General features: G+C 43.5%; 2 protein-coding genes across 2 annotated transcripts in view; one reads left to right on the top strand and one right to left on the bottom strand.

Moving 5' to 3' along the window:
* LOC102197037 (cysteine rich transmembrane BMP regulator 1 (chordin-like)) overlaps positions 1-5779 on the top strand; it is a 37018-nt gene extending 31239 nt beyond the window's left edge. Inside the window, exons 11-15 of the mRNA XM_005742830.1 lie at positions 709-712; positions 794-1079; positions 1760-1882; positions 2312-2490; positions 3962-5779. Coding sequence (XP_005742887.1) covers positions 709-712; positions 794-1079; positions 1760-1882; positions 2312-2490; positions 3962-4156 — 787 coding nt within the window. The 3' untranslated portion in view covers positions 4157-5779. The remainder of the gene's footprint in view (positions 1-708; positions 713-793; positions 1080-1759; positions 1883-2311; positions 2491-3961) is intronic.
* Positions 5780-7231: 1452 nt separating this feature from the next.
* eif2ak4 (eukaryotic translation initiation factor 2 alpha kinase 4) overlaps positions 7232-25788 on the bottom strand; it is a 24978-nt gene continuing 6421 nt past the window's right edge. Inside the window, exons 11-39 of the mRNA XM_013913270.1 lie at positions 25500-25657; positions 24967-25412; positions 24806-24878; positions 24627-24716; positions 24426-24548; positions 24236-24340; positions 24027-24090; positions 23866-23945; positions 23645-23746; positions 23497-23547; positions 23162-23398; positions 21169-21244; positions 20757-20878; positions 20434-20483; positions 19083-19251; positions 18473-18589; positions 18289-18354; positions 17826-17996; positions 17596-17730; positions 17370-17477; positions 16868-16996; positions 14133-14219; positions 13893-14005; positions 13743-13804; positions 13238-13341; positions 12893-12961; positions 12016-12060; positions 11127-11242; positions 7232-7671 (exon numbers count right to left, since the gene is read on the bottom strand). Coding sequence (XP_013768724.1) covers positions 7614-7671; positions 11127-11242; positions 12016-12060; positions 12893-12961; positions 13238-13341; positions 13743-13804; positions 13893-14005; positions 14133-14219; positions 16868-16996; positions 17370-17477; positions 17596-17730; positions 17826-17996; positions 18289-18354; positions 18473-18589; positions 19083-19251; positions 20434-20483; positions 20757-20878; positions 21169-21244; positions 23162-23398; positions 23497-23547; positions 23645-23746; positions 23866-23945; positions 24027-24090; positions 24236-24340; positions 24426-24548; positions 24627-24716; positions 24806-24878; positions 24967-25412; positions 25500-25657 — 3326 coding nt within the window. The 3' untranslated portion in view covers positions 7232-7613. The remainder of the gene's footprint in view (positions 7672-11126; positions 11243-12015; positions 12061-12892; positions 12962-13237; positions 13342-13742; positions 13805-13892; positions 14006-14132; positions 14220-16867; positions 16997-17369; positions 17478-17595; positions 17731-17825; positions 17997-18288; positions 18355-18472; positions 18590-19082; positions 19252-20433; positions 20484-20756; positions 20879-21168; positions 21245-23161; positions 23399-23496; positions 23548-23644; positions 23747-23865; positions 23946-24026; positions 24091-24235; positions 24341-24425; positions 24549-24626; positions 24717-24805; positions 24879-24966; positions 25413-25499; positions 25658-25788) is intronic.

Here is a 25788-nt window from a genome sequence, read left to right as displayed (position 1 = left end):
CATGTGGTTTTGGAAGGTCTTGCACGTTGCACTCTGTTGGGCAGTTTTATGTCAGGCACACAGGCTCATAAAGAAACCAGCCAAGACCGGTAGGGTTTACGCAGAGATCCTCGAGGCCAGCGGCAGCACATGTGTTCTGCTTTTTACCCTTCGGCCCACACTGGAGGCGCTTCTAACTCTATTATTGGACGGGCAAGAATGCAACTGATCTCGCCAAATCTATGCTAGCTCTCCGGTCACGAGAACGTCTACAAAATGCACAACCGCACATATTTTATTTACAAGTGCACCCAAACAATTCCCTCACAAACTCATAAACAATGTGTCCCGAGCACTCCCCAGCATGAGGCTCACAAATCAGTAATGCATGACTGCAGCCTGAGAGCTGCTCCTTGAGAATGCCGGTCTGCCTTATCACTGCATCTGCCTGCAACAAAAGCAGATTGTCAAGGCCAGGCTTTGATATATGTATGGGTCTGGTCACCAGGAATGTGGGAATAATACAAATCTCACAACAAGCCCTGTGATGTATGTGTACATTAGAGTAGCGCTGTGTGGACAAGCTAACTCGGGATCATGAAAAAGCCATAGATCTCCTTTTCAGCAGGGTTTAGGTTGAACATCTGTTATAGATATTCATATGCACACGTTCTACATCTGAACACAACTCTGAAGACCTAACAACTTGTTGACTGATCTGTTCAATAGCAGGGTTAAATACAGTCGTCATTTAGGAGCAGAGCATATTAGAAGCGTGTAGAAGCACGCTGTAACCCGACATTACCAAGTCCAGTTAAGAGAGGAAAGAGCTGTAATGCAGTGTAACTTTCTGCTTTTTCATGAACTTATTCCCCTGTGTGCAGAAGAGACGCCCCTCCTGCCAGTGAACAACAGCCAGCAGGAGTACTGCATAACCAGCGATGGAGACGTGCTGCTAGCTGGAGACTCCTGGAAGGCCAACGTCTGCACCAGCTGCACCTGCAACAACGGCACTATTCAGTGTTTCTCTCAGCACTGTCCAGCTGCCAAATGCAGGGTGCCTGTTTTACGCAAGGGCCAGTGCTGCCCACACTGTCTCGGTGAGTGGTTAGAGCGGTTAGAGTTTTAAAACGTTGGTGCCAAATTTGTCTTTAGACCCAGCTTTGATTGTTTTTTATTATACTACCTAAAACATGAGCTTATATTCTATTCTAAAATTAAAGTTTACATAACACTTCTAGTCAAAGTGAAAAGCTTGTTGATGGGGGAAAACCGTCATTCATAACCCTGCACGTCAAAAAGGAGGGAGGAACTGAGGGAATGCCAGCGTCTGGACCGTTTGTGTGTTTGTTCATTAGTCGTAGCCACTCTGGCGCTACATAGGCAAACACCGCCACTTGCAAAATATTCCATGTGACACATGCGCACACACATACTCTGCCTGCTCCGAGCATAAACATTCCTCGAGCATCTGCACATTCACGTTTCCTCTGCAGTGGCACAGGAAGGCAAAGTTCCATGTCAGCTTTTCCTACAGAGGAAACCCTCAGCATAGGCTTCCATTGTTCACCTCCATATTTTACCAGGGCCTTTGTTTTCGTGATATGCCCAGAGGAAAAATGCTCTGTCTTTTCTTTAAAGCAGACACAGCGTATAAACACAGCTGAAACACAAGGGAGTCTATACACCTACTCATGGTTAGACATATTTATGCCTTTTTTTATTGCGTTACACCATTCATATTTGTAATGGATCTCATTTCTTGTTCCTGTCTGAAAAGAAATGACGACATCAGTGCCGGTGATAGTGTCGACAAGCCGCCCCAAGGCGAGAGTTACCACGACAGCGGAGAGTGCGGTGTGGCTCACCACTGTCGCTGTGCCGCCCATCATTGCTGTTACAGGTACCTGCTTTTACAGACTTCTCCCCCCCACAGCCGTCTCCACTGACGTCCACTCCCCAGTTCCTTTAGTGCACTACAGTAGTAACCATACATGAGTAATTTGGCATATTTGCTATACTCTGCTGCCAATCCCAGTGAGTGTTTATACTAATAGAGTGTGTTAGGAACAACTTGATAAATGAATGAAATACATACTAACTCATGTTGAAGTAAACAGTAATGATGAATGGGCATAAGCAAAACATGATCTCCATGGAACAGGAGTTAATTCTTCAGCGTCAGCGTTTGAGGGGCGATACAATGAAGTCAACAACAACAGAAAAAAAAAGACCTGTTTTCAATTTAGAGTTGGTACATAGTGCTGGCTCCATAACGAGCACGCTGTCATCGGGATAAATATTCAAAATAAATGTTGTCTTTGTTCCACAGATGAGCCACGTTCGGGTGAGAATTACCCCAGCCAAACAGAGATGGCTCTCATCTACCAATCAGCCGCCTGGATCCTGGCAGGTCTCCTCTTAGCCATCGTGATCTTTCTCATCGTGGCGCTACTCATCAATAAGAAGAAGAAGTGGGTGCAGATGTCTTGCTACAGTGCGCCAAAGAAGGTGAGAAGTCTCTTGCTGAGGTCGACACGACTTTAGGATTCTTTCAAATGAAACACGATCAGGTCGTTCATAAAGTCTCTACCATGAAATGTGACTGTGGTAGCTGATTCTACACTGCAAGAAATGAAAACATCAGAACTCGATGGTAAAAAAACCATGTTGATATTTGCACTAATATGGACTGGCTAACGTGTTGGGAACAAAAGGATGCCACATTGTTTGGTGGAAATGAAAATTAACAATCTACACTGAGATGAATTCAAAGACACCCAGAAGAAATGATACACCAGGCTAGTCCACTTTGATGAAATCTCACTGCAGCAACTCCACCAGTTGTGGGACTTGCCAATTCTGGTATTCTATGGCAAGTGCCAGTCAGGGCCGACGCTGTTGGGCAGTGATCCTACTAGAGGATGTCAGACCTGCAAGCCACTCTCATGAAGTCTGTTTCTGATTGTTTAGCCAGAGACCTTCACACCAGTGGTCTGCTGGAGGTCATTTTGTAGCTCTGGCAGTGCTCGTCCCTCCTTGCACAAAGGAGCAGATACCGGTCGTGCTAGTGGGTTGAAGGCCTTCTATGGCCTTATCCAGCTCTCCTAGAGTAACTGTCTGTCTCTGAAGCTCTTCCATGTTCATGAGACTGTGCTGGGAGACACAGCAAACCTTCTGGCAATGGCAAGTACTGCTGTCCCATCCTGGAGGAGTTGGAGTACCTGTGCAACCTCTGTAGGGTTCAGGTATCTCCTGCCAGCAGAGACACTGACTCAGCCAAAGTGCAAAACAGGCGAAAAAAGAAAACCGTAGGAAAAGTTGAGGAGGGAAAATGTCGGTGGCATCCAGCCTGTTTGGGGACACTACAGTGCACCTGTTGTGAATTTCATTAACACCAAAGCAGCTGGAAGCAATTAACAACCCACGAGATCTAGTTCAAAACTATTGTTGTCCATTCCACGGACTAACCTCAAATCTCGTGGTGATAGATCCTTCTCTGTGGCAGGTCCCAGACTTTGGAATAGTCTCCCCTTTAATATTAGATCTGCTCAAACTCTTGAGCAATTTAAATCTTTACTAAAGACACACTTTTATGCTCTGGCTTTTAACACATTATGACCCAAGCATTTTGGATTTATCTGAATTAGTTAGTATTGTTTCAATTCTTCTATTTTATTGTTTCTATTGTTATTATTGTATTACACTGTAGTTTTTAATTTTATTGTTATTGTTAAGCACTTTGTGCAGCATCGGCTGTTGGAAATGTGCTATATAAATAAATCTGACCTTGACCTCTGCTACATAACTGACCAGATCAATGTCACAGAAGTTGAGTGTTCCTTTCATTTTTTTCTTTTTAGCAGTGTATTATTTTTAGTACAAACAGGTGCAACATGGCAACCTGTCACTGCTTATTAGCTATGATCTGAACTACAGCAATAATCTACCAACCAATGATTTTGGTCCTTTTGCACCACAGACAGTGATCCTGAAGAAGCACGTCAACAAGAATTCAGTGGTCTACATGGAGCCTTCGAAAGACAACAAATTTCACAACGTGAAGAACGACTGCGGCATCATTCACTTCTCTCCAGAAATGAGCTCCCCCTGTACGGAAAAGTTGACCATCCCCAGGGCCAAACTGAGCATGGGCAATGACTGGACGCCATGCTAAAAAACAAAGGAACAAAAAAACACCCCTCAGACTCTGCAGCTCAGAGCTGTCTGGCACATCCCTCTCGTTTCTGTTGCATCCAAGGTGGTTAATGTAACAGCACACACACCTTGGGCGCTGCCTTCTTCCCACCATTCTCTGTGTGACAGTAAAAACAAGGATGCTCTTCAAGACTAAGCAAGTTACCACTGACTCTCACATTTTATGCCCTCATTCTTCTGTATTTGAACGCTCGGGCGAAGGGACTTTCTGTGAGGTAGATGGACGGGTGGACATATAAAAGCACGGAAGAATGCGGCAACCAGACAGATTTCTCTGTGAAAACCAGACTTTGACTGTGAACACTGTAATATACCTGCTTATTATTGCCTCCTTTGGAACTGGAACCTTGGGGCAATAAGAGGAGCATAAAAAGCTTTAGGACAGGGGTTTGGGCAGAAGTTTAAAGGGAGCATAGGTGCTGCCCTCTTAAGCAGTGCTTCATTGTGGTTGTAATCATTGTCATTAGCAGGGAGGCCAAAGGAACTTTTAATCCAGCTGGATCGAAAATTGGTTTCTGCATCCAAATCAAAACAAGTCCGTAGGCTTCATATTGACCTCCAGATCCAAACCCCTGCTTTTCAATGTGTGATTTCCATGTTTTTTTTTTAAACTTCTAAAGCCTTTTTACTAGATATTGTGTTTTCCTTGCACACTCTTTGCTTTTAGAGTGGGTGTCTATGTGGGGCCAGAGTGGAACATTTTAAAAATAGTAGTCTAAACACCCACCTGCCAAAACCCATCACAGGAAGGACACATATCCCAGCATTATTTCTTTCATTCCAGTCAAGTCTGATAACAAACTGCTTTTATGCAAAAAAAACACCCGGTTTGGGGATTGTGTGAAATGTGTCTAGACTTGTCTTCGTTATATTAGCCAAGAGTCATAATCTTCGGACCCAGCCTCATCTGATTTTGGCTCTTTCCACGGGAATCTGCCACTCCAACTCCCAGATCTCAGAGTGATCTTCATCCAGCTAGAATGTTATTTTATTGATAGCAGGTGAGACAAAAGGGTTCAGACACTTCATCTGGGCCTGTAAGGAATGTCTTTGATACCATGCCTCACTTCACATCTTCATTCACAGCTGTGTGTGTTTGTGTGTGTAGGGAGCTACTGTTCTTACTTGCAAGTGATTGTTAGTAGTAATTCTTTTAAAAGCCTTAATTTTATAGCCTTAACTAATTTCTCTGTTGATGTCTTGCAGTTGGTTAACAACCATAAGCCCGTATCAGGAAAAAAAGAAAAATCCCTCATTGTTACCGAGATCGTGTTGTGCCGTTCTCATTAGCTCTTCAAATAAGAGAAAATTACGTGATTTGTAAGAGTAGCTTGCTGGCATCTGTACACAGTGGTACATGTTGCAACATCAGAGCATATTAGAAACGTAGCACTTTCTTTAGAGCCAGTGTTTTAGAAAGCCCACTGCGGGATTCTTGGTGGGATAAAGGCCCTAATCAGGGATTTGATAGGCGTATTAAGGACACAGAGATGTTAAACCACTCAAGCGAACATGCTGTTGCAGCTAGATTCTCCATATCAGTCTGATCGGTATGTGGTCGGACAGTATCTGAGAAGCGTTATGAAATATGTTGGGGTTTCAAAGCAACGTGTTTCGGATCAGAGTCCATTGCCAATATCTCGATACAAAGATATTTGATGCCAAAATTGGTCGGAGACCAATTCATGTGTTTTAGCAACTGAGTAGATCTGTATCTGTTTTAATCAAGAGTATGTGCTTTAAAATGAAGCGGTGACTGTAAAAGCTTACGCAATTCTTTGTTCTTCTACGTGTAAAAAAAACAAAGTAGCTTAAAAAAAGTAGAGAAGAGTACCTTATTTATTTTTTCACATAGCTTTATTTATTAATACTTAACTCTAGTTTGAGATTTTTTTGGAAAATGAATTTTTAGTAGCCAAAGCTGCTGTACATTGTAGACCATTTACCGTTTCTTTCTACTATATTCTGTACAAGCTTATTTATTTCTGTGTTCAAAATCCTGTAAATATGTTTCTTAGGTGATGAACTGTAACATTTACACTTATTTTGAAAAATAAATGTGTGAACCAAAGTGGCACTGAGAAAAAATTCAACTGCGCTGGAGCAACAATTCTCCAAGGTGCAGTGATGTCATCCGTTAAGTGGTTTCTGCTTCTCTTGCAGGCACGTTTACATCCGCTCCTGGACTTTAAATTGAGTCTTTGGTACGGGTCACAAGCACAAAGCAAAAAGACCCGGGATAATAAAACACCAGAAAACACAAAGACATGCAGGCCAGACCAGAAACTCTGGGACTGTGCTGTTGTTTTGACTCGTCTGATAGAGCTTGCTGATAAACTGCAAGGTGCTGAAGCTTCTCCAGAAAGATTACTTGGAGGAAAAGTCAGAGTCCCATGCCAAAAATATGTCAAACAATGCATCTAACAAGTTGTGTTACTTCACTTAATGTTTTGAGCATTACAAAAATATCTTATCCAATCTCTTCGGCATTTTAGTGAGGGTTAGAAATGCAGTCCTGTGCAAAAGCCTTGTGCTATGTGGAAAGGGTTTGATTGGCAATGTCTTCTTTTGGCAAAAAAATCTAAATCCTAAAAAGTGCCAGTGCAGGAAAACCATACGTGGGTAGGCCTCCCCAGAGCCTGGACCTCAACGTTATTGAAGCAGTGTGGGATCATCTTGATAAAAAGAGAAGGTAGTCAACATTTAAAGAAGAGCTTTGAATGTCCTTCAAGAAGCCTGGAGAACTATTCCTGTAGACTACTTACAATTACAAGAAAGCTGTGTAGGAGTTCAGGCTGTGCTGAAGAGGAAAAAAAGGCGTCACGTCAAATATTGTCTTTCAACCTTATTGTGTTTTTGCCTTGGATACTGCATTGACTTGCATATTTCCCTCCATTTTTAAATGAAGCCACATAACTGGGATGTGGCTCAAGAGTTTTGCACAGTATTATTACAGTATTTCAAATAATTTTTCATCAGCATCCTTTGGCGTTAGATTCCATCGGGTTGAAATAAACACACACAGGTCACAGCATGTGGGGAAAAATATTTATTCACACTTTGCATCCTGTACCTAAGAAGAAATGTATCTGTACTCATGACACATTCAGTAAAAAGCCCTCCTCTTAAATTCTATACTTCTATTAAGGCAATAAAGTCCAGTGAACCTCTTGTCAACCTTTGTTGAGGACCACGAAACACTGAAGGGTTTTGGGAACGTTGGGAGAGATCGGATCAGATAGCTGGTTTACCATTCACCACAGTGAAGAAGTTCATTTGTATCTTTGGGACTCACACCTTCCAAATGGAAAGCGTCAGTGTTCTCAGCAGATTTTGTTGGTCCAAGGATAAAAACTGTCTCTGGGAGTCTGCTGCCTGAAGCAAAGTGGAATATCTCCCAGGCAATCCCTTGGCTTTCACAGAAGAATCTTGTAGTAGTCGTATTTATAGCTGTACAAGATCACCATAGCCACCCTGTAACAGAAGATTTGTTTGCAGATTTCAAAAAACATTAACAGAAGTATGCTTCAGCTAAGTATCCAACCAACCAAACATGAACTATGCTCCCAGGCTTCCATCCCTTCTGGTCCCAGGTTATGGTGTTCAATAACGGCCTTTGACCTTTTCTGGATGAAATCCCATAAACATTTTGTGAAATGTTGTCAGAATTGGCATCTGAATTCGACAGTTATGGTCAAAAACAGTCCTCGACCATCGAATCAGGTCACCTGTTAGTACCAAATTTAAAGCAATGCCCATAAGGACATAAGGTCACTGGAAACTTGACCTTTGACCATTAAATTCTAATCAGCACATCCTTTAACGTACATGTTAGTATGTAATTTTAAGTAATTCCCTTAAGGCCCACAGGTAGCATGGACATCGTCACTCTTGACCACGGCTGTTTGGGGTTTGGAAGAAATTTGAACTGGAATGTCTCCAAATCCAGACAACGTGATTCACCCAGGATGTTTTCTAGAAACGTCCAAATTTATCCCACTCCTTTGAATTCATCAGTGCACTCCATACAGACTCAAATTACCTGTACTGTAAAGCCACTAGAGGGCGACTGTGATGTTTTAGGCTTCATATTTGTAAGGCTGTCAAGCTATCCATGCAGTAGTGTTGAAGTGTATGGAGTCCATGGCAGGAGAAATGTTTCTGAATATATTTCAAACATGAAAGTTCCACTCTTGAAGAGCCTTAAGCGGAGAGTTGAGGCAGAAAACCGCAGCTTTAATGAACAGTAGACAGGTATGTATTAAGTGGCTCACTTGCAACAATTCATTTGCTCTGAAAGCTCAACACTCCCAGGCTATTCCTGAATTCAGTAATATCCTGGAGGCCAAATGGAAACCTCTGGCAGGCCGGATGTGGCCCTCGGGTTGACATCCACTGATGTGCATGCTTCCTCTATGTCAAATCTTTCATTGATACAAGGCTTATCAGACCAGGAACAAGACTGAGACTGTCCTATTAGGAAACGAAGACACGCAGTGTTAAGGTGAGAGGGCTACATCACTAATTCTCAGTTCCCCGACTGGCTTCCAGTAAAATCTAGAATTGAATTGAAAGTATTACTTGTAGTTTTCAAGTTAATAAATGGTTTGGGGCTATAACATATGTAAAGTCTTCTTCTAGATCTGGTCAACTCCAGATCCTCCAGAAGTATTTAGAGTGACTGTGGCTTTAAAAGAAATGAAGCTGCCATTCAGCTCGCTCGACTCAGCTTTGAGATGAGGGAATGGCCTCAAAAACCTGAGTGGAAATTGACACAAGCTATCACAAGGACTAAAGACAGACCCATGATGATGAAGTTCAGTGCATCTATTTGGTTTATTGAAATATACCTGAAGCAGACTCAGCTGCGCTTTGTGTTTAACAATAATTAGCCGATGTTGGCATTTTAAAAGCCTCAGATGGGGTAAAAATACACAGTGGTGGGAAAAAGCTTTGTTTGATCTCCATCTAACTCACAAATATATACAAACACAACGAGACTAAACTAGTAAACTGTAAGTAGATGAATGTCTCATGTTGCTTAAAGTGCTGATTAAAAAAAGTAAGTGAGCGTCTAACCTCAAGATTTCTCTGGATTCAGTTGAATAAAGAAGGAATAACTAATAATAAGGTGTAACTTCAGGTCCTGCTACAGCTACGTAGCTGCTGCATGAGCCCTTCATCCTACTCATCTTGACTCGGTTGCATGTGCCCCACATTCAATGAAAACCACTAGACAAAAGAATAAAAACACATGCCGACTCCATCCATTGCTGCCTCTGCGACGCTCATTTATCAGGAAAGCCTTTTTCCCCCCTTAATGGCGACTCACACAGCACAGACAGGAAATTAAAACCAACTGTTCTGGAGAGACGAAGAGGAAGCCAGAATGAGAGGTTTGGATTTTTCTTGCTGCCATCTCATTCATGAAAGAGAAAATCTGCTGGATCCCATCACAGGCTTTGGGCACTCACAACACTAGAAGCTCAAACACAGGATTTACCCTGGAACTTGGGCGGGACATTACGTTTGGGAGTATGGGAATTTAAATTTTTCCATCTACACTAGAGAAATGGATGGAGCTGACTCGCCCCTTGTCAGTCTATTGGGGTGCCAAGAGCCAGACGTAAGACCAAATATAGCAAATCCTTCTCCAAATTCTATGTCAGGAAATGGGATCAGCTGAGGATTTAACGTTCTTCTAGGCGGTAGTTATCTGTCTGAAGACTCCTTTTGTTGTACTGGCAGGCACTGATACACCTGGAGTGTGTGGGCTTGGTTGGAGTATTGCAAAGCAGCTTCCTGAAAACGTGTTTCACTGTCTGCATCAGGTTTCAGTTAAGAAAAATGGCTGGACTAAAAATAACTAGCAAGAGGTTTTAGTTAGGAGAGACTTTAAAAAACTCAGAGAGCTCCTGAGTAAAGCCTGGATTATGCTCCTGTGAGGGCACGGACACATGGAGACCTGACGGCAGAAAACTTATTCAGGTTATACTTCTTTGAAGTTCGCTGCCTGGGGCACATACGCAGGATGGTGCATTGTACTAGAAATTTTCAACAGACAAAAGAAGGGAAAGCACGCTCATGCTAACCGTGCGATGATAAAAATTGAAGTCACTCGCACCATGGCGGACTAGAAGAGGCGCAAATACAGTGCCGACTTAAGGAAGTGAAACAAATGTCTATTATTCATGAATTATATCAACAAAACCAGAGAAGCGATGTCGATGACTGCCAACCTTTGAGGCTACAATGTATGGGCATCCAGTACTGCCACCAGAGTGGATGCAGCTTAATGTCAAAAGGTTTTAAGTCCCAGTTTATATCACATGTGATATAAACTGGGATTTGTTAACACGATATGGCATGGAAAAAAGTGATCTGTGAACTGGCCTCTGTATGTCTACATAGACTGTATATGAAGGATGGACATGGCCAAAGAGACTTCACTCCGACTGTCAAGTCTTGAGCTGAGTCACATCTCGGTGTTTTAAAACCAGACGTAACAAGTAATGGGCTGGATCTGGCAAACCAGGGAACACTGCGTGCTCATATGGCAGCAATGAAACTAAATACAGCATTCGATAAAACCTAAAACATGAGAACGTAACCTCATGAGGAAAGTGTGTTAAGTCAGGCCACACAGGAGGAACTGAAGGATCATTTCCCTACAATGAACAAACACAGGAGCCAAACCCTGTCAGCAGGGCTGCTTCCATCTTTTATATACAGTCTCGACTTAAGAATCACAAATAAAGGATTTTGTCGTGTTTCTGATCAATTCAATGTTACATTATATTGATCAAATGTGCTTTTCTTTAAACAACAAGCACATTTCAAAGTGAGCCCAAATGTCTGAGCGAGAGTTTAGCAAGCTGTGAATGCTAACACACTGAACCAATATGATGCACAATTGAACACCACTGCACCTTTTTGTAATCTTGAAGTGGTGGATCTCATCACAGATGGCCTTCAGGTAGCGCTGCTTGGGCAGACGAGACAGCAACGTCTTCACGCTGTTGTTGAACTGCTCTTCGCTATCAAACTGGACGGAAAGGAAAAGAAATGTTTCATTCAAGCAAACAAAACCATCAACAGATGAGATTTAACATCCGAAGCTTTAAACAAAGACCAGCCAAATGGCCCACAGGCCTCATGTTTGTTAACAGACTTCAGAGTCAAAAAACAGACAGCATATCAGAGGAATCAAAGGCTTTATTGTTCCTCTTTCCCCATCTTCAGTGTTGAAGAACATACCTGCTTGTCAAGTGTTTGGTTTCTTGTGTGCCTTGAGGCAATTTCGCCTGTTTAAAACAGGCCCTTTCTGCCAGCGTGGCTGTTACATACTGTGCATTGTTTTATAAGTTTTATAAACTCAATGCGCTGCCAGTGACACATGTGTGCTGCAAAAGGACAACTACATAGGTGGCCCGTTCATTTATGGAGTGGAGGCTTTAGCATTTTCCAGCTTTCTTCACAATATAATTAGTCTGTTTTTCACTTTCCTTAAAGGGAAGCTGGGATTTTATAGCAAGGTCTTGGTAAGAAGTTTGGAATGTGAATATTAGCACCTCCTCAGAGTGCGTTTTGGTACGTCTGTCACATGTGTGAGCCTCGTAAAAGGCTCACAGGTCTCCCCTGCTTTGGAAAACTGTAGCGTTCCTCATCAGACTGTAAGGAAGGCAACGGGATCTCGTCTTCCTGTCTAGGAACTTGACCTTATTGGCCGTTCTTTCCACTCCCCCCTCCCCTTTCAGTGCGATGTTGCCTTTTATTAACTCGGCCGTGCTCTTGATGAAGCTATAGTAGGGAACCAACCTCCAGAGACAGGAAGTTGATCAGCGTTTCCTTCTGAAGGTCCACCTGCGGGATACAAAAACAAGTACGGTTACACAATAAAGCCTTGCCTCACAGTCGAAAAATTCTACACCACAGCTTTTTACACATTTTTAAGCAATTTATGTGCAAAACACAGAACTGTTGCACATTTGGTCCAGAACGTTCTGTAATTCCCTTCCCCCAACATCAGCAGTCCAGTCAGCACTAACATCATAAAATTACATTTTCACAGTGATATCAGCAGAAATGAAAGCACCACAGTTTCTATTTTACAGCAGGAGGCTCATCACTCTCCAGGTTCATCTGTAGCATCAGCTTTGCATATCAGTCTGAGTGACAGAAAAGCAGGCTGCTGACACGCAACACCCGAGACTCACAGGCCTGTGTAACTGCTTACTGGCATCGAGATGATTGTTGTTACGTTTCAGTGACACTGCAGTGTTTATAGAGTCCCGATTCCAACAAGGATGATAAATACATTTGGACCATGCAGCGAGATGGTAAATAAGACAAGAGGGGTGAGTGCACTTTGAGAACGTGGCCACAAATGCACAGCGCAACTGGAAACAAACACCAGCGACCATTTATGTCCCCTAGAAATGCCACGTTAGCTGCTTTCTGTTTAGCGTTTGTTGTTTGATAGGCAACTGGAATTTATTCGCAGTGATCTCACTTCCAGCAGGGGATCTAAAAAGCAACTATAAAAGGGCAGATCCTTAGATGTTTGTTGTTTTAGCTATCAAAACTATTTCCTTCCCCTACGATTTCACACATGAATTCAACAGATAAGGTGGGACGGGGGGGCAAGTAGGTTAGAAATAGGGGATGGAGGGACATAAACACACAAATGACTTACAGCAAGAACCTCAATGTCATTGCTCTTGTTCTGCAAATTGCTACCCAGGTTCTGTAATCTGGTTTGGATCTGAAATGAGAGGAGACGGAGAGAGACCCGTTTAAAAATGACATGGTTACAAATATAAATCATCTTCACAAGCGAAAACTTGTCTTGGTGTCACGTTACAAACAGCATATTCTTCAGGATAACCGCAGGAACGTCTAAGGCAGATGGATACAAGAAAAATAGGAACAGAAACAGCAGCAAATTTCCTGGAAACTCATTTTAGAGGTTTGAAGTTACTAATACTGAGAAACGCAGCTCTGGAGAAATGCCGGAGACGCGGTTACAAAGATCGCAAACCTGAGTCTCGTAGCGTCGTCTGGCGCTGGCAGAAACTTTCTCCGGGCTGATGAGGCTCACATTCATGTTTATGGAGGTGCTGCTTCCATGCTGCTCTGAAGACCCTGGAATCAGAGGACAGTAAACGGGACAAATGAATCGTTTTATCCGACTGTAAATGTTTTTAAATGTCCAAAATCGAGTGTTTAATCGCACACATACAAAAAAAGCTCTGCTTTCAACTGCTGTTCAGTTTAATTAGAGCGTGTTTGTGCCAGAAGGGTGTGAATCTTAATAACTGAGCTCTGATGCACAATTTCACACTTTGTGTAAATCAGGGAAATAGCAAAAAAGGAAATCCAGCATCATAAGAAATACTTTGAAATTATGTCTAAATTACACGTTTTTACCACAGGAAAGCGATTTGTTAGAGTCAAATCAGTGTGTGAAACACGAGTGTGATGCTTTCATGCCGTGTGATGTTACAGCCTATGAGAGGATCATCAGAATAAGCTGAGCGTGGTACCTGTGCTGGTGAGCAGTGATCCTTTGGGGTTCTGTAGAGTCGTGCTTTCACAGATTTCTCTGCTGAGGAACAAGGAAGACATTTTTTAACCCCTTCTGCATCCTTCACACACATCTGAGCGACTCGTTAAACCAAAACCTTTTTTTTTACCTGATGTTTCTCTCATCGAGGAATTTGTACCGACATTTCTGAATGACGTGATCCACCAAGTCAGACTCAAGAATCCGTTTCTCCAACTGTCTGTCTTTCTCAAAGCATTTTACCTGGAGGACAGAAAAAGCGACAATCTGCAATGCTACCGGCAGGTTTCTCCAGCATTTCATTTCACTCAAATCCTGAGTGTGTTGCTGGGAAGTGGATGTGCTTGGATGGTGCACAGATGGTGCTTACCTTCACATAGGATCCCTCTTTGTCAGAGACGAGAACCATGCATGTGATGCCGCCTAGCTTGCAGTGTTCCAGCAGTGTGTCCTGAGACTACAAACACACAGAGGCAATAATCATCATTCTCAACACACAAGCTGAAATTTAAATGCATAGCTAAGCTATACTCCATTAGACCTTTATGATGACAATGGTCAAACATAATCAAACACATATGTTGACCAATGAAGTAGCATGCTGAAGATGTTGGCTTGTTTGAGGCCAAATTCTCTGAGAACAAGCTTTTCTTTCATTAATTACTTAAGAATCCCAAATTAGGCTCGGAAACATACAGTAATTACATAATTACAGCGTCACGGTTGCCAATTTCAACCCTGACTGATCTAGTTTCTGAAACAAAGGGAGAAAAGCATGCTTGAGTTACCGCTGAACACCAAGCTGAGGCTTTAAAATTCTCCTATCGTGGCACTGGTTCATTTGAGTTTCACTTAGAACTAGAAGAGTGATCATGAGCTTTGATGTACATCCAGGTAATCCATTCAACCGTAACAGTGAACACGTATGTTTGCGATTCGTGTCGGCCTAATTCATTCTGATGAACTTTCGTTTTGGCTAAACGAACTGTTGGCGGTGCGGAACAAAGCCCCAGCACAGCAAGTGTATGTTTATGCGCGTCACTTTTCCTTGTCATCACACGAGCGTTTACACTTCCATTTTTCTTACAACTTTCACACCGACAGATCAAATCATGTCAAAGGTAAGTTATTGGCTGGAGCCAGATGGGCAGCTCCACTACTTGGCTGCCTGCCTGCGGAAGGGGTTTGCCATATTTGTCTAATAAAAACGAAAAGAGTGGAACCGTCTCCAGAGGATGAAGATGAAGATGAAGATGTTAAGAGGCCGGCATGGGAACAGTGCTAACAAAAGCCTAGTGAGCGGCAATGACAGCCGAGCGGGTTTGGACGAGGTCTCCTCTGGTAAAAACCTGCGTGCTGTGCTCAAGTCTAAGCCACGTCTAACTCTTTATACTGGTGCAGTGATTAATTAAAGCATACATGGAAATACGACATATAAAAAGGTAAAAACAGAGTTTGTACAATTCTGATGAGCTAGAAAGTTATAATATTTGGTGTGAGCAGCTTTATTCATCGACACAGCCTGAACTCTCTTAGAAAAGTTTCTCATCATTTCTTTAAGTAGTCTTCAAAAATACTTCTCCAGGCTTCTTGAAGGACATTCAAAGCTCTTCTTTGAAAGTCGGCTGCCTTTTATTTCATTCTCTTTTAAGATGATCACACACTGCTTCAGTAATGTTGAGGTCCGGGTTCTGGGGAAGCCAATCCACGACTCCGTGTTCCTTGGTGTGTTTTTCTCTCCATGTATGCTTTTACTGCAGTGGGTTTGGGATAACTGTCATTATTGAAAAACTGAAGCTGTTACCAATTAGATGCTTTCCAGATGGAACTGCAATAGTGGATCAAAATGTGACAGTACTGTTCTGCAAAATCCCCAAAATTCAGCCGCGAGCCATGACAGAGCCTCTGCTGTGCTTGCTGTTGTACCGCTCTCCTGATCTCCTCCATACAAGCACATGGCTTTGAGATACTGTTCATCTGCTGCAGAGAGATGCGGGGGCCCTAAAAACTATTGTCCCCCACTTGGTGAGTTTCCTCAAATCTGTGTTAAAGACACACTCGCACATGTCAAGTTTTCAGCTAACAGCTCTGAATGATTCACCTTTTTGGTAAAAAATGACTATTTAATGCCGGTTTTTCGTAGATTTAGCTACAGAAAAGAAAGAAATGATGTGTTTCGTCTAAAGATACAATTTCAAATTGGTTCTTTGCTAAATTACATGTTATGTGTGTAGACAACACCGGTTCATCCCTTTAGTTAGGCGTCTTTTTCTGCTTGAACGATTTTCTGATCTCACTGCGAACGCAGAAACGGGTAACACAGATCGACGTGGCTCAAAACTTTTGCTCAAACTTTTACATAATCTACAAAAACACACTTGATAATTTGGCTTTCATCCAAACGCAACTTTTCCTAATTGCTTGTAAGAAAACAGAGGAGCCAATCGCTCGTGTCCTGTGCCGGTACATAAGACAATGAAAGCCGCTATAAAGCAAACACTCACTCACCACAGCAGTGGAAAGTTAAGACAACAATAGGTTATAAAGAGCAGAGCAGGAAAAAACAGGAGGGGCATTAAAATGTGGGCACACAGCTATGCCGGAGAGGCCGTTCATGCAAACGTGCACAAAGGGGACTGAGATCAGTTGGTCACATTATCGTGAAGAATGTGACGGAGCCGTGGCATCGCGAAGTTTTGGACGGCTTCACTTCGAGGGGGTTGATGTCAGCTCGGCTATCATCCAATCACAGCTCTCAAACTGCTAACAAGATCTCATCAAAAGACTTTATAAGAAGTGTGTTTAACATATGTTGTCTTTGTTTGTAGAAATTGCCCCATTATATTGCCCCAGTATGGCCAGTAATGCTCTTTGAAAAGCAGCCACAGAGCTCATTCTGTGGCGCATTTACCATTTTTACTACTTGCTGTCACACTAAGGCTGCTGGCAACAAGTGAGGGTTTTTCCTTTAAAATAGAAGTCAAGTGTTGCCCTCTATAGGAGGGATGAGATTACTACACTCCATGAGGGGGTCTCAGGGTTCACCTTTAAATCAAAACTGGTTTGTTCTGGTTTTATGAGTGGAACCAGTTAAAGACGACTAACCTGTGAAACATCGTAGTTGATGTCTGCAGCGATGCCGGTGCTCCACAATTTCTGAACAACCCTGATGGCTTTGGACATCGAAGAATGGCCCACAGGGACCACCAGCACATCACAGGAGCTCACTGTTGGCTGATACGAAGACAAACAAATACGGTCGCACAAAGCAACTACGTGCAAATGCATTTAGTCTAATCTTATAGAAGCAGGGAGCTGCAGTTAAAGCATTATGTGTTCAGCAAAGGAGTCATTCCAGGTATTTATATGTGCACGAAGCTTTCGGGGCACATCGTTTCACAATCTCCATCTAAAATATAGAAAATGATGCACCTCCAAAAATAACTCCGTGGAGCAGCGGTGATCATAGTTATTAACAGGTTTCTAAAAGTAGCTGTGTGGCAGCCCGACTGCTCTATGAAGCCATCATTAAATATGAAACCATCTGCTGCTCCTTCATTATAATAATTAGCAACGTCAGATTCAAGCGTGTGTCTGTGTCTCTCACTGGCTCCTCCATGCTGACTATAGCAGCGCAGACTTTGTCCACGGCGACACTGGCCCCCACTGCGCTGGGGACGGGTCCTGTGGAAACCGGTCCACGAAACTCCAGGATCTAGAAAGGCAGGGAGCAAACTGCATGATATAGGCCCATGTTTTTCAAATAAACAGCTACAGGTGATTAGTATTAGTGGTGGCCTGGCTTTACTTTGTGGAATGACTGTAAAGCCTACCAAGTGGTCGTAGCGTCCTCCGGCTGCCAGAATATCTGCTACGGTTCGTCTGCGCTTCCTGATGAAAGCCACAAACTGGAAGATGACTCCTGAGTGGTGCTGCACTTTGTACACTAAGCCTAAGTTGATCACCACCTATAAAGGAGATACAGCTTTATTTTTTTTTAAAAAGCTAAACAAAGTACAGCAGATACAGCAGGTGTTTCCTTATCCTCCAGAATCTGTATCACCATCAGTTTAACTCCAAGTTTGGGCAGAAGCACAGTGAGCTCCTCCAGGTCCTTGAGACCCTGCTTGGCCAGCTGGGTAACGGCAGTTTTTTGCTTGGTGAGTGATGACAGCAGCGGCACCAGGTCCTGCAGATTCCCCTTCTGTTCTATGTACTTGTACAGAGTCTGCAACTGAAAGCGAGAGGTGAGGAGAGATGTCAGTGCGACTGAGCATGAGCTTCCCTCCATGACTTTCTGCCAGAAAGCTCTTTTCAGTTTTCAGTAGCAGTTTGGTAGACAGCAAAACTACAAGCTCAGGTTCAGGACAGGATCACCGTGTGAGTTCAAATACAGCTGCTGAAAGGCTGCAACCATACCTTAGAGAGCCAGTCTGGCACAAAGCCTTGAATGCAAACTTCTCACATGTGCTACCAGTGTGCTGAATATTTTTTACAGAAGGTTCATACACCAGGTGGACACTCACACAGTTGGCTGACAATGAAAAGTTGCAGAACTTTGCCTCCGCTTCACGTTTGCTGAGTTTCTCACTCTGGAGCAGATGCAGACCAAAAGGAAAACAAAAGAAAAAAGGTGATAAAAATGTCACGACTGCATCTGCTCAAAGGAGCATATCAATAACAGACGTGCAACGTGTAACCCGGACTGACCATAAGGTCACACAGTATGTTAGAGGCCTGGCTCAGTTTGTCCTCCGGGACGCCGCTGTGCAGCAGGACGGCCTTAAACAAGCTGGTGTGGTTTAGGTAGATGTTGTAGTTCCTTTCCTGCAGTCACAAACACACCTTCAACATTCTCAGACACAATTACAGTCAAAATTTAAAAGCACTGCTTCACAATGAGCACTGCGATGAATAATGACCCGCTCGTCCGGCTGCCCTTTCATTCTTTCTGACTCACAGATTCCTAAAAGCTTTTACACAAAGAGCCGAGCGATGGAGAGGATCAGAAACAAGACCTACGAGGCCAGACACAAAGTTGGACTGGCTTCATGAAGCATGCGAAGAGTAGCGCCGCTGACGGGGCAATGGAATGAATCGGGACAGGAAATGGACTGTACTGGAAGGGAGGGAAGGAAGTTGACAGAGCGGTGCATAACAGATTTACTAGATAAACAATAAATAGAGTGTAAATCTGTCAGGCTTACACATACTTTGGAACGTTAGGAATGTGAGTGGGAAGTAAGAATCGTGGATCTGACCCAACAGTCTGATTAAAAACATAAAAATATAACAACAACACGAGCAGCTTGTGCGTGACCTGCAGCACGGGGAACTCCTGGATTATTTCAGAGATGGTGTAAATGATCTCGGCCTCAGGGAGCAGGCTGTTGCTAACAGGAGTGATGATGTCAAAGGCGCACTCCAGGAGCTCCCTCGGGTGTGCGCGGTCCAGCTTCTTGGGCCGGAACACTCGTTCAATGCTGTACCTTAAGAGAGATGAAGAGAAACACACGTCCAGCATGAAAACAGGCTTTTTCAACAGATACACAAAAACCTACTTGGTACACGCTTCAGGTGTTAGCACGACCCGTGAGCACAGCCACGAGTTTCATTACTTTCAGCTATAAAGTGGAGAGGTTAAAGGTTTACCCAGGTAATGAAAAATAACATAACTCGACAAATAAAAAGGAACACTGTGCGTTCTTGTACCTGACTGTTTTCAGAGGAATATTTTGTTTAACCCTAAGATACAATTTCTTCCCATTTCTTTAGCTGAATCTATCAAAAATACTAAAGATAACAGTTTGACGGGCATAAAACATTTTTTGCACCAATAACAGCTCTTTGAAAATCACCTGATACCAAAACTCGCCATGTCTGCATGATGTACAGTGTGTCCTTATAACGGCGAGGAACAAAAAGCCAAAAAAAGATGAACTGTATCTTAGAATCATGTCAAATAAAATATAATAAAGACTCGACACAGGACTTGGTAGAAATGCTCATTCCTAAAGAAGGGAAACATGGAGAGAGGTTTACCAAATGACACGAACAGAACTGAAAATCTTTGGCAGGTTTTATAGTGTTATGGATACAAAATGAGAAACTTTTAGTTCAAATCAAAGCCAATATGTACAGAGGAGGTCAAGACAAATGTGAGTGTCTACAGCCATCTGTAAAACCAACAAGAAGAGGTTTGAATGTCCTTAGAAATGAATGGAGAACTATTCCTGACGACTATGTGAAGAAAGAATAAGAAAGCTTACCTACGAGAGTTCAGGCTGTGTTCAACAATAACTTTCTAGCTCATTGGAAGTGAACAAATTGAGTCTTTTCATAAACATGTTGCCATGTTTCAATAAACCGCTGCATCTATTTCTCATTTTCCAAGCAAAACATAAAGAGTAAGGGGTGGCTCAAGACTTTTGCACAGTCCGGTATGTTTAAAGAAGGGGGGGGGCCTTGATAAAGTATTGATTGCAGACACAAAAGCATATAACTTTCTTTAAACACATTAAAACACAAATTACGTTTGTTTTTTCTTTCACATTTTCTATTAAATATTTTTAAGAACATTTAAATGAAAAGATTTACCTGATAAACGAGCATCATTATAATTACTTGTGTGCACACAAATGGTCAAAATGACTTCTCAATATAAACTTTACCGTTTCAGATGTGTTACATTGTTGCGAGCGACGAATCTTGCAAACGCGATCTAAAGAGGAAGGAGGAAAAAAAACAAGAGTTGAGACATTGGGTGCACTTGTATAAAGACAGTGAAGTCTGTGCATACCAGGCTGTAATCAATGTGTGGAAACAAGCATTTGGTCCTCGGGGTTCCTGAGGCAGCGGGATCTTAAGGCGGCTGCTGATTGCAGCCTCACACTGTGTGTGTGTTTGCATGTTCCTATGTAAATAGTTTTATGATTGGCGCTCTGTGTGCATGTGTGGACACGTAAACCAGGCTCCGTGTGTGTGTTAAACTCACGCGAAGGTCATAGGGCAGCGTAACCAGCATTCCACTATGGTCCATGAAGCAGGCCAGCTCAATGCCATCGTACAACTTCCTGTTCCTGGGGAGGAACAGCGGGGTCTGGACACGCACGGCACCTGAAATCAAACACATTGCTGCTCCATCTTCATAAACCACAATGACCCTGTGATAACTGATGCATGTGAACAGACAAACTGCGCATAAACAAACAAGTACAGCTGGACATCATCAGCAACGTGCCCAAAAACAACACTCGCACATGCACAGAATCTGTGCTGCCCAACAGTACGCTTATTGTTTAGCTGCCTCTCACTGCTGCAGATGTTGGGGTCTTTAAAAAGGAGTCCACGTAGTGTCAACAAAGGTCGCGTTCACATGCACGCACTCGACAGACACGTGCACTCACCGTGCTTCTTGAAGATCCTGGTGATGCTTTCGTACACATGCTGCTGCAATTTGGCATTGTTGAAGCTGAAGCTGCCCTGAAGGGAGAGCAAACAAACAGCCTCTGTCAGGGATCAGGAGACATCGACTAAGCACTAACAGGCCTTGTGCTCATCTGTGATAGACCAGATGAGAGAGCCAGCTTAGAAAGAAAGAGTGCAGCTATTCCTTTGCCTACAGTGCCATCTAGAGGTAGAGAAGGGAAGAGGTGGATTTTCTTCCATGTAACCCTCCTGTTATGTCGTGAGTCAGATTGACCCAGAACAGAAGAGATGTCACATGTCATCTGCATCACTACAGAAAACGAAAAAAATCACAATTATAAAAGAAAATTGTAAAATAATCAATGCCAGTGTTTCTGACACTTTTGGATGAGTAAATTTGCCCCGGGTCAAATTAACCCAGGAGCATAATTGGTGTTCCTGGAAACCAACATAACAGCAGGGTTAAGCAATCCTTACAACAGATAGTATGACCTGAAAAAGCACAGGTTTGCAATCATGTTATTTAATCCATACTCTTGGACTTGTATGTCTTATAAACACGAATCAAAAAATTAAAGGAACACTTTAAAAACACAACAAATCTCAATGGGAAAAACATGCTAGCTGTGTACACTGACACGGACCGGGTAAGAAATAAACATGATCAACTTGCAGTGGGCTGAATTCAACGACACGCCTAAAATCAAAGTGAAAAGTGATGCAGCAGGCTAGCCCATTTTTGCTGAAATTTAACTGCAGCAATTCAAAATGGCACTTAGCATGCATGGACCATGTGTGCTTATGCCTGACAACACTGGGGCGTGCTCCTAATGAGATGACATATGGGCATAACTGAGCTCTAGGCCTGAGGTCCAACTTGGTGGCGCTGGTTGGACTGAAACCAACGTCCCAGGGATGCGTTATTGCATTTAGATTATATGAGCATGTTATCAATTCCTTCATCCTCTGGGAAATGCCTGCATCCTCTCGACATATGATGCTGGGTATTGTTGTGTACTAGGAAGAACCCAGGAGCCACTGCACCAGCGCAGGATCTGACAATGGTCCATCGACTTCATCCAGATAACATTTTTATGGTGATGAGTTAAGGACCTTCTACGGCCCTGTCCTGCTCTCCTAGAGTAACTGTCCGTCTCCTGGAACCTCCTCCGTGCTCTTGAGACTGTGCTGAGAGACACACCAAACCTGGCAACGCCACATATTGATGTGCCGTTCTGGACGATTTGGAGCACCTGTACAACCTCTGTAGGGTCCAGACATCACCTCATGCTACTAGTGACACTGATCCTACCCTAGGCATCGGCAACCTTCCACATGAAAAGAGTCACTTTAGCACCTCCTACTTTCTGGTGGACAGAAGGGCAGATGACTGGGAGAGGATAAGTTATTGCACGCAGTATATGTAATAAAAGGGTAAGGGCTAACCACAGGTTTGCTGACCTTGCCCTAGCTAAATGCAAAACTAGTCAAAAAAAGTCAGTGTCCTCTGCCTGTAAAACCATTCCTGTTTTGGGGTTTGTCTCACTGCTGTCCCTGTAGTGCACCTGCTGTTAATAAACACTGAAGCAGCTGAAAGTGATGAACAACCCCTCTGCTAGTACTGCTTACTCTACTATCTAAAAAAAGTTTACTTTACCTTCCCTTCCCACTCCCTTTAATCCATCTTTCTGATTGGGCACTCTTTACCAATAGAGCACTTGAACAGCAGGTGAGTGACCTCCGATTTGCCAAATATCAACTTTCAACTCAGCTGGGCTTTGAATAGGAATTATCTGTTACACCATCTGAGCACATTATTTGAAAATCTCACATGAATCACAGCTGTTAAAAACAGTATATTAAAAAAATCTTCCAGCATAGTTTTAATCTGACATCCAGCAAAGATGAAGAACGGCTACAGTAAAATAAAATCCACTGGCAAACGCTTGGTCAGCTCAATCAGCTCCTCACCTTGTAGAGGTCTATATCATAAGCGTAATCCATGACTGGTGAGGTGTTCTGGGCGAACAGCTGGGCCACCATGGTGCGGTAGGATTTGCCGTTGATATTGGCCATGGTATGCTGCAGCACTTCGTGCAACTCCGACTCCTCCATCTGGGGAGGAGGCAGAAGTTCGCTCTTTAGCAGCTCCAGGGCAGTCGGCCGAAGAGCCGGGTCGTGCTTCAGCAGCCACTCGATCACCCTCTTCTGGTAGACATAAAGAAAAAGGCAGAGAGAGAAACAGACCGCTGTTAGACTGAGATTTATACAAGGAGAAGAAAGCGCTGTGCAACAGTCATCCTCACCTGTGTTCCTTGCTCACGTAAAGTAAAGTCCTCTGGGAAGATGATGGGTTCCTGTAAATATGAAGGGAAAAAAGAAAATCATGTAAGTAAGGCACCAGGTGCAAAACCCCCCCACCCAGCTTGTTCTCAGTCTCTGACACAAACACACCCCACGCAGCTGACTCAGGACAGCGATGCGCTCGGCCCCCGTGGTCATCGGCCGGTAGGACATCTCAAAGAGGATTATGCCCAAGCTAAACAGGTCAACCTTCTGCAGACAAGAACATGAATAAAAAGTTCTTTAAAACTCGAGACGTTCTCAAATATCAAGTTTTAGCAACTTCTAATTCTCATGCATCCAGACAAATAAGCGAATCTTTAAATTCCTACTTGGTTGTATGTGGCTTTTGTATTTCCCTGAACCTCCGGACTGACATACAGGGCAGTACCGACCATCCCTGTCATGTTACCTGGAGACAGTGATGCAAAATCAATATAGAGCGCCAGTTCAACAGGAATATTATTGCACGGCTATCAAAGGTCTCTTGCACCTGTTGGGTCCGGTTTGGCCATCACCGCAGAGCCGCTCTCCTCCACCTCAAATTTCCCAGCAGCCTTTGAGAGATAAACAGTTGCTTTAACAAGTTATAAGAGCTTCACGAGGAGTTTTACACGTTAATCAAAACAATGAGGCAAAATCAGTGCCGCCTGTCAGCAGAGCGGAACTGAAAGCTGCACGCCACACTGTAATAATGCGTACCACGTTAGCGGGATGATCTGTAGCCAGGCCGAAGTCGCCAATTTTCACGTGGTCCTGTGAGTCGAGGAAGATGTTGACAGGCTTCAGGTCCCTGTGAATCATGCCCTAGAACGAAGGGGGAACATAAGATATTCGTATCTTGGCTTTAGTCACAGTTATACTCCGTCCAATCAGTGCAGCCGCTCCATACCTGCTCGTGGATGTAAGCAAGGCCGTCCAGTATCTCCCTGAAAAGCCTCCATAACCGATTCTGATCCTGATGCAGGCCTTGATCTATTGTGTCTCGTAAAGTGCTCTTTTCACAGTATTCCATCTGTCAGGAACGGAAACCTCGGATTAGATGTAAAACAGGTCTTTGTTGGTAAAAGTGAAGCACGTGGGGGAAGCTTACTTGTATGTACAGGTAATGTGCCGTAATGAGGTGTCGATCTGACTCTGTGCTCTCCGTTGTGTCGGACGCCGGCCTTTTGCTTGGCTCTACCTGTGGGAGGAAACACCAGCTGGTTGGTGCACCACGCCAAACGCTAACAGACATAACAAAACTAATAAATGAAGTGAAAACATTGGAACCTTTGACATCTCGTCCATGCTTTCATCTCCATTATCAAAAATGATGTCACTCCTTGAGTCATTGTTTGATGGCCTGAGTGGGAAAAAAAGAAAAAGAATGTGATGCATGAGCAGTTGGAGGAGGAAGTCGTCCTTTGGAGGAAAAATTTAAAAAAACGTACAAAAAAGAGGCACCAAAGACATCTTCTTCATCATCGTCGTCATCATCATCATCCTCATCATCACTGGACTGGCGTCCGCTGCACCTTGCGCTGGAGGACCTCTCAATGGAGGTGGACCACTCGACTGAGCTGGACAGGGCGGGAGGCGGAGCGATGTCCTCCACGTCGTCAGGCAGGCCGAGCTCGTTGAGGCGCTCCGGTGCATTTTTGCGCTGTGGCGCCTTGTCGGCTGAGCTCAGCGGCTCGGAGCTGTCGGTGTTGCTCAGCACGCCTGTGGCGGGCAATTCGTGCCTCTCGATCCACGCGTTGTAATAACGGACGATATTCTCGTGGTTCAGCCGCGACAGCAGCGTCACCTCGCCTTTGATCCGTCGGAACTGCTTACTGGCTGGGTTCACCTGGATGCGTTTCACCGCGTAGTAACAACCGTCTAGTTTGTTCTGAACCTGGATGCGGGCAAAACACAAAAACTTTACTGCCAGATAAAACGAGCGAGAAGGTTCACACGGGGTAAGTAAATTATTTCAACCCACTTTAATTACAGCACCGAAAGCTCCTTTTCCCAGAAGCTGCAGCTCCTCAAACTCGGAGACAAACCGAGAAATCTGCCTGTGCTGCAAGACCGAACTGAAAGGAGCATTGAGGATGTGACTCCGGGGGATGACTGATGACGCAAAGTCCACAGCTAGATCTGAGAGGCAAACAAATCAACATCTTGAGCAATTTGAAGAAGAGAAATATAAAACTGTTAACGGCTCCTTAAATGCAAGCACTCCCTCAGTATAAAAAATACAAAAATAATCCAAAAAAGGAAAAAAAAAA

Source organism: Pundamilia nyererei, unplaced genomic scaffold (genome assembly GCF_000239375.1).
Source record: "Pundamilia nyererei isolate P.nyererei 1_Seehausen unplaced genomic scaffold, PunNye1.0 scaffold00123, whole genome shotgun sequence".
NCBI lineage: Eukaryota > Metazoa > Chordata > Actinopteri > Cichliformes > Cichlidae > Pundamilia > Pundamilia nyererei.
Note: the sequence above shows the minus strand (reverse complement) of the source record. Positions and strands in the feature narration are given on the sequence as shown.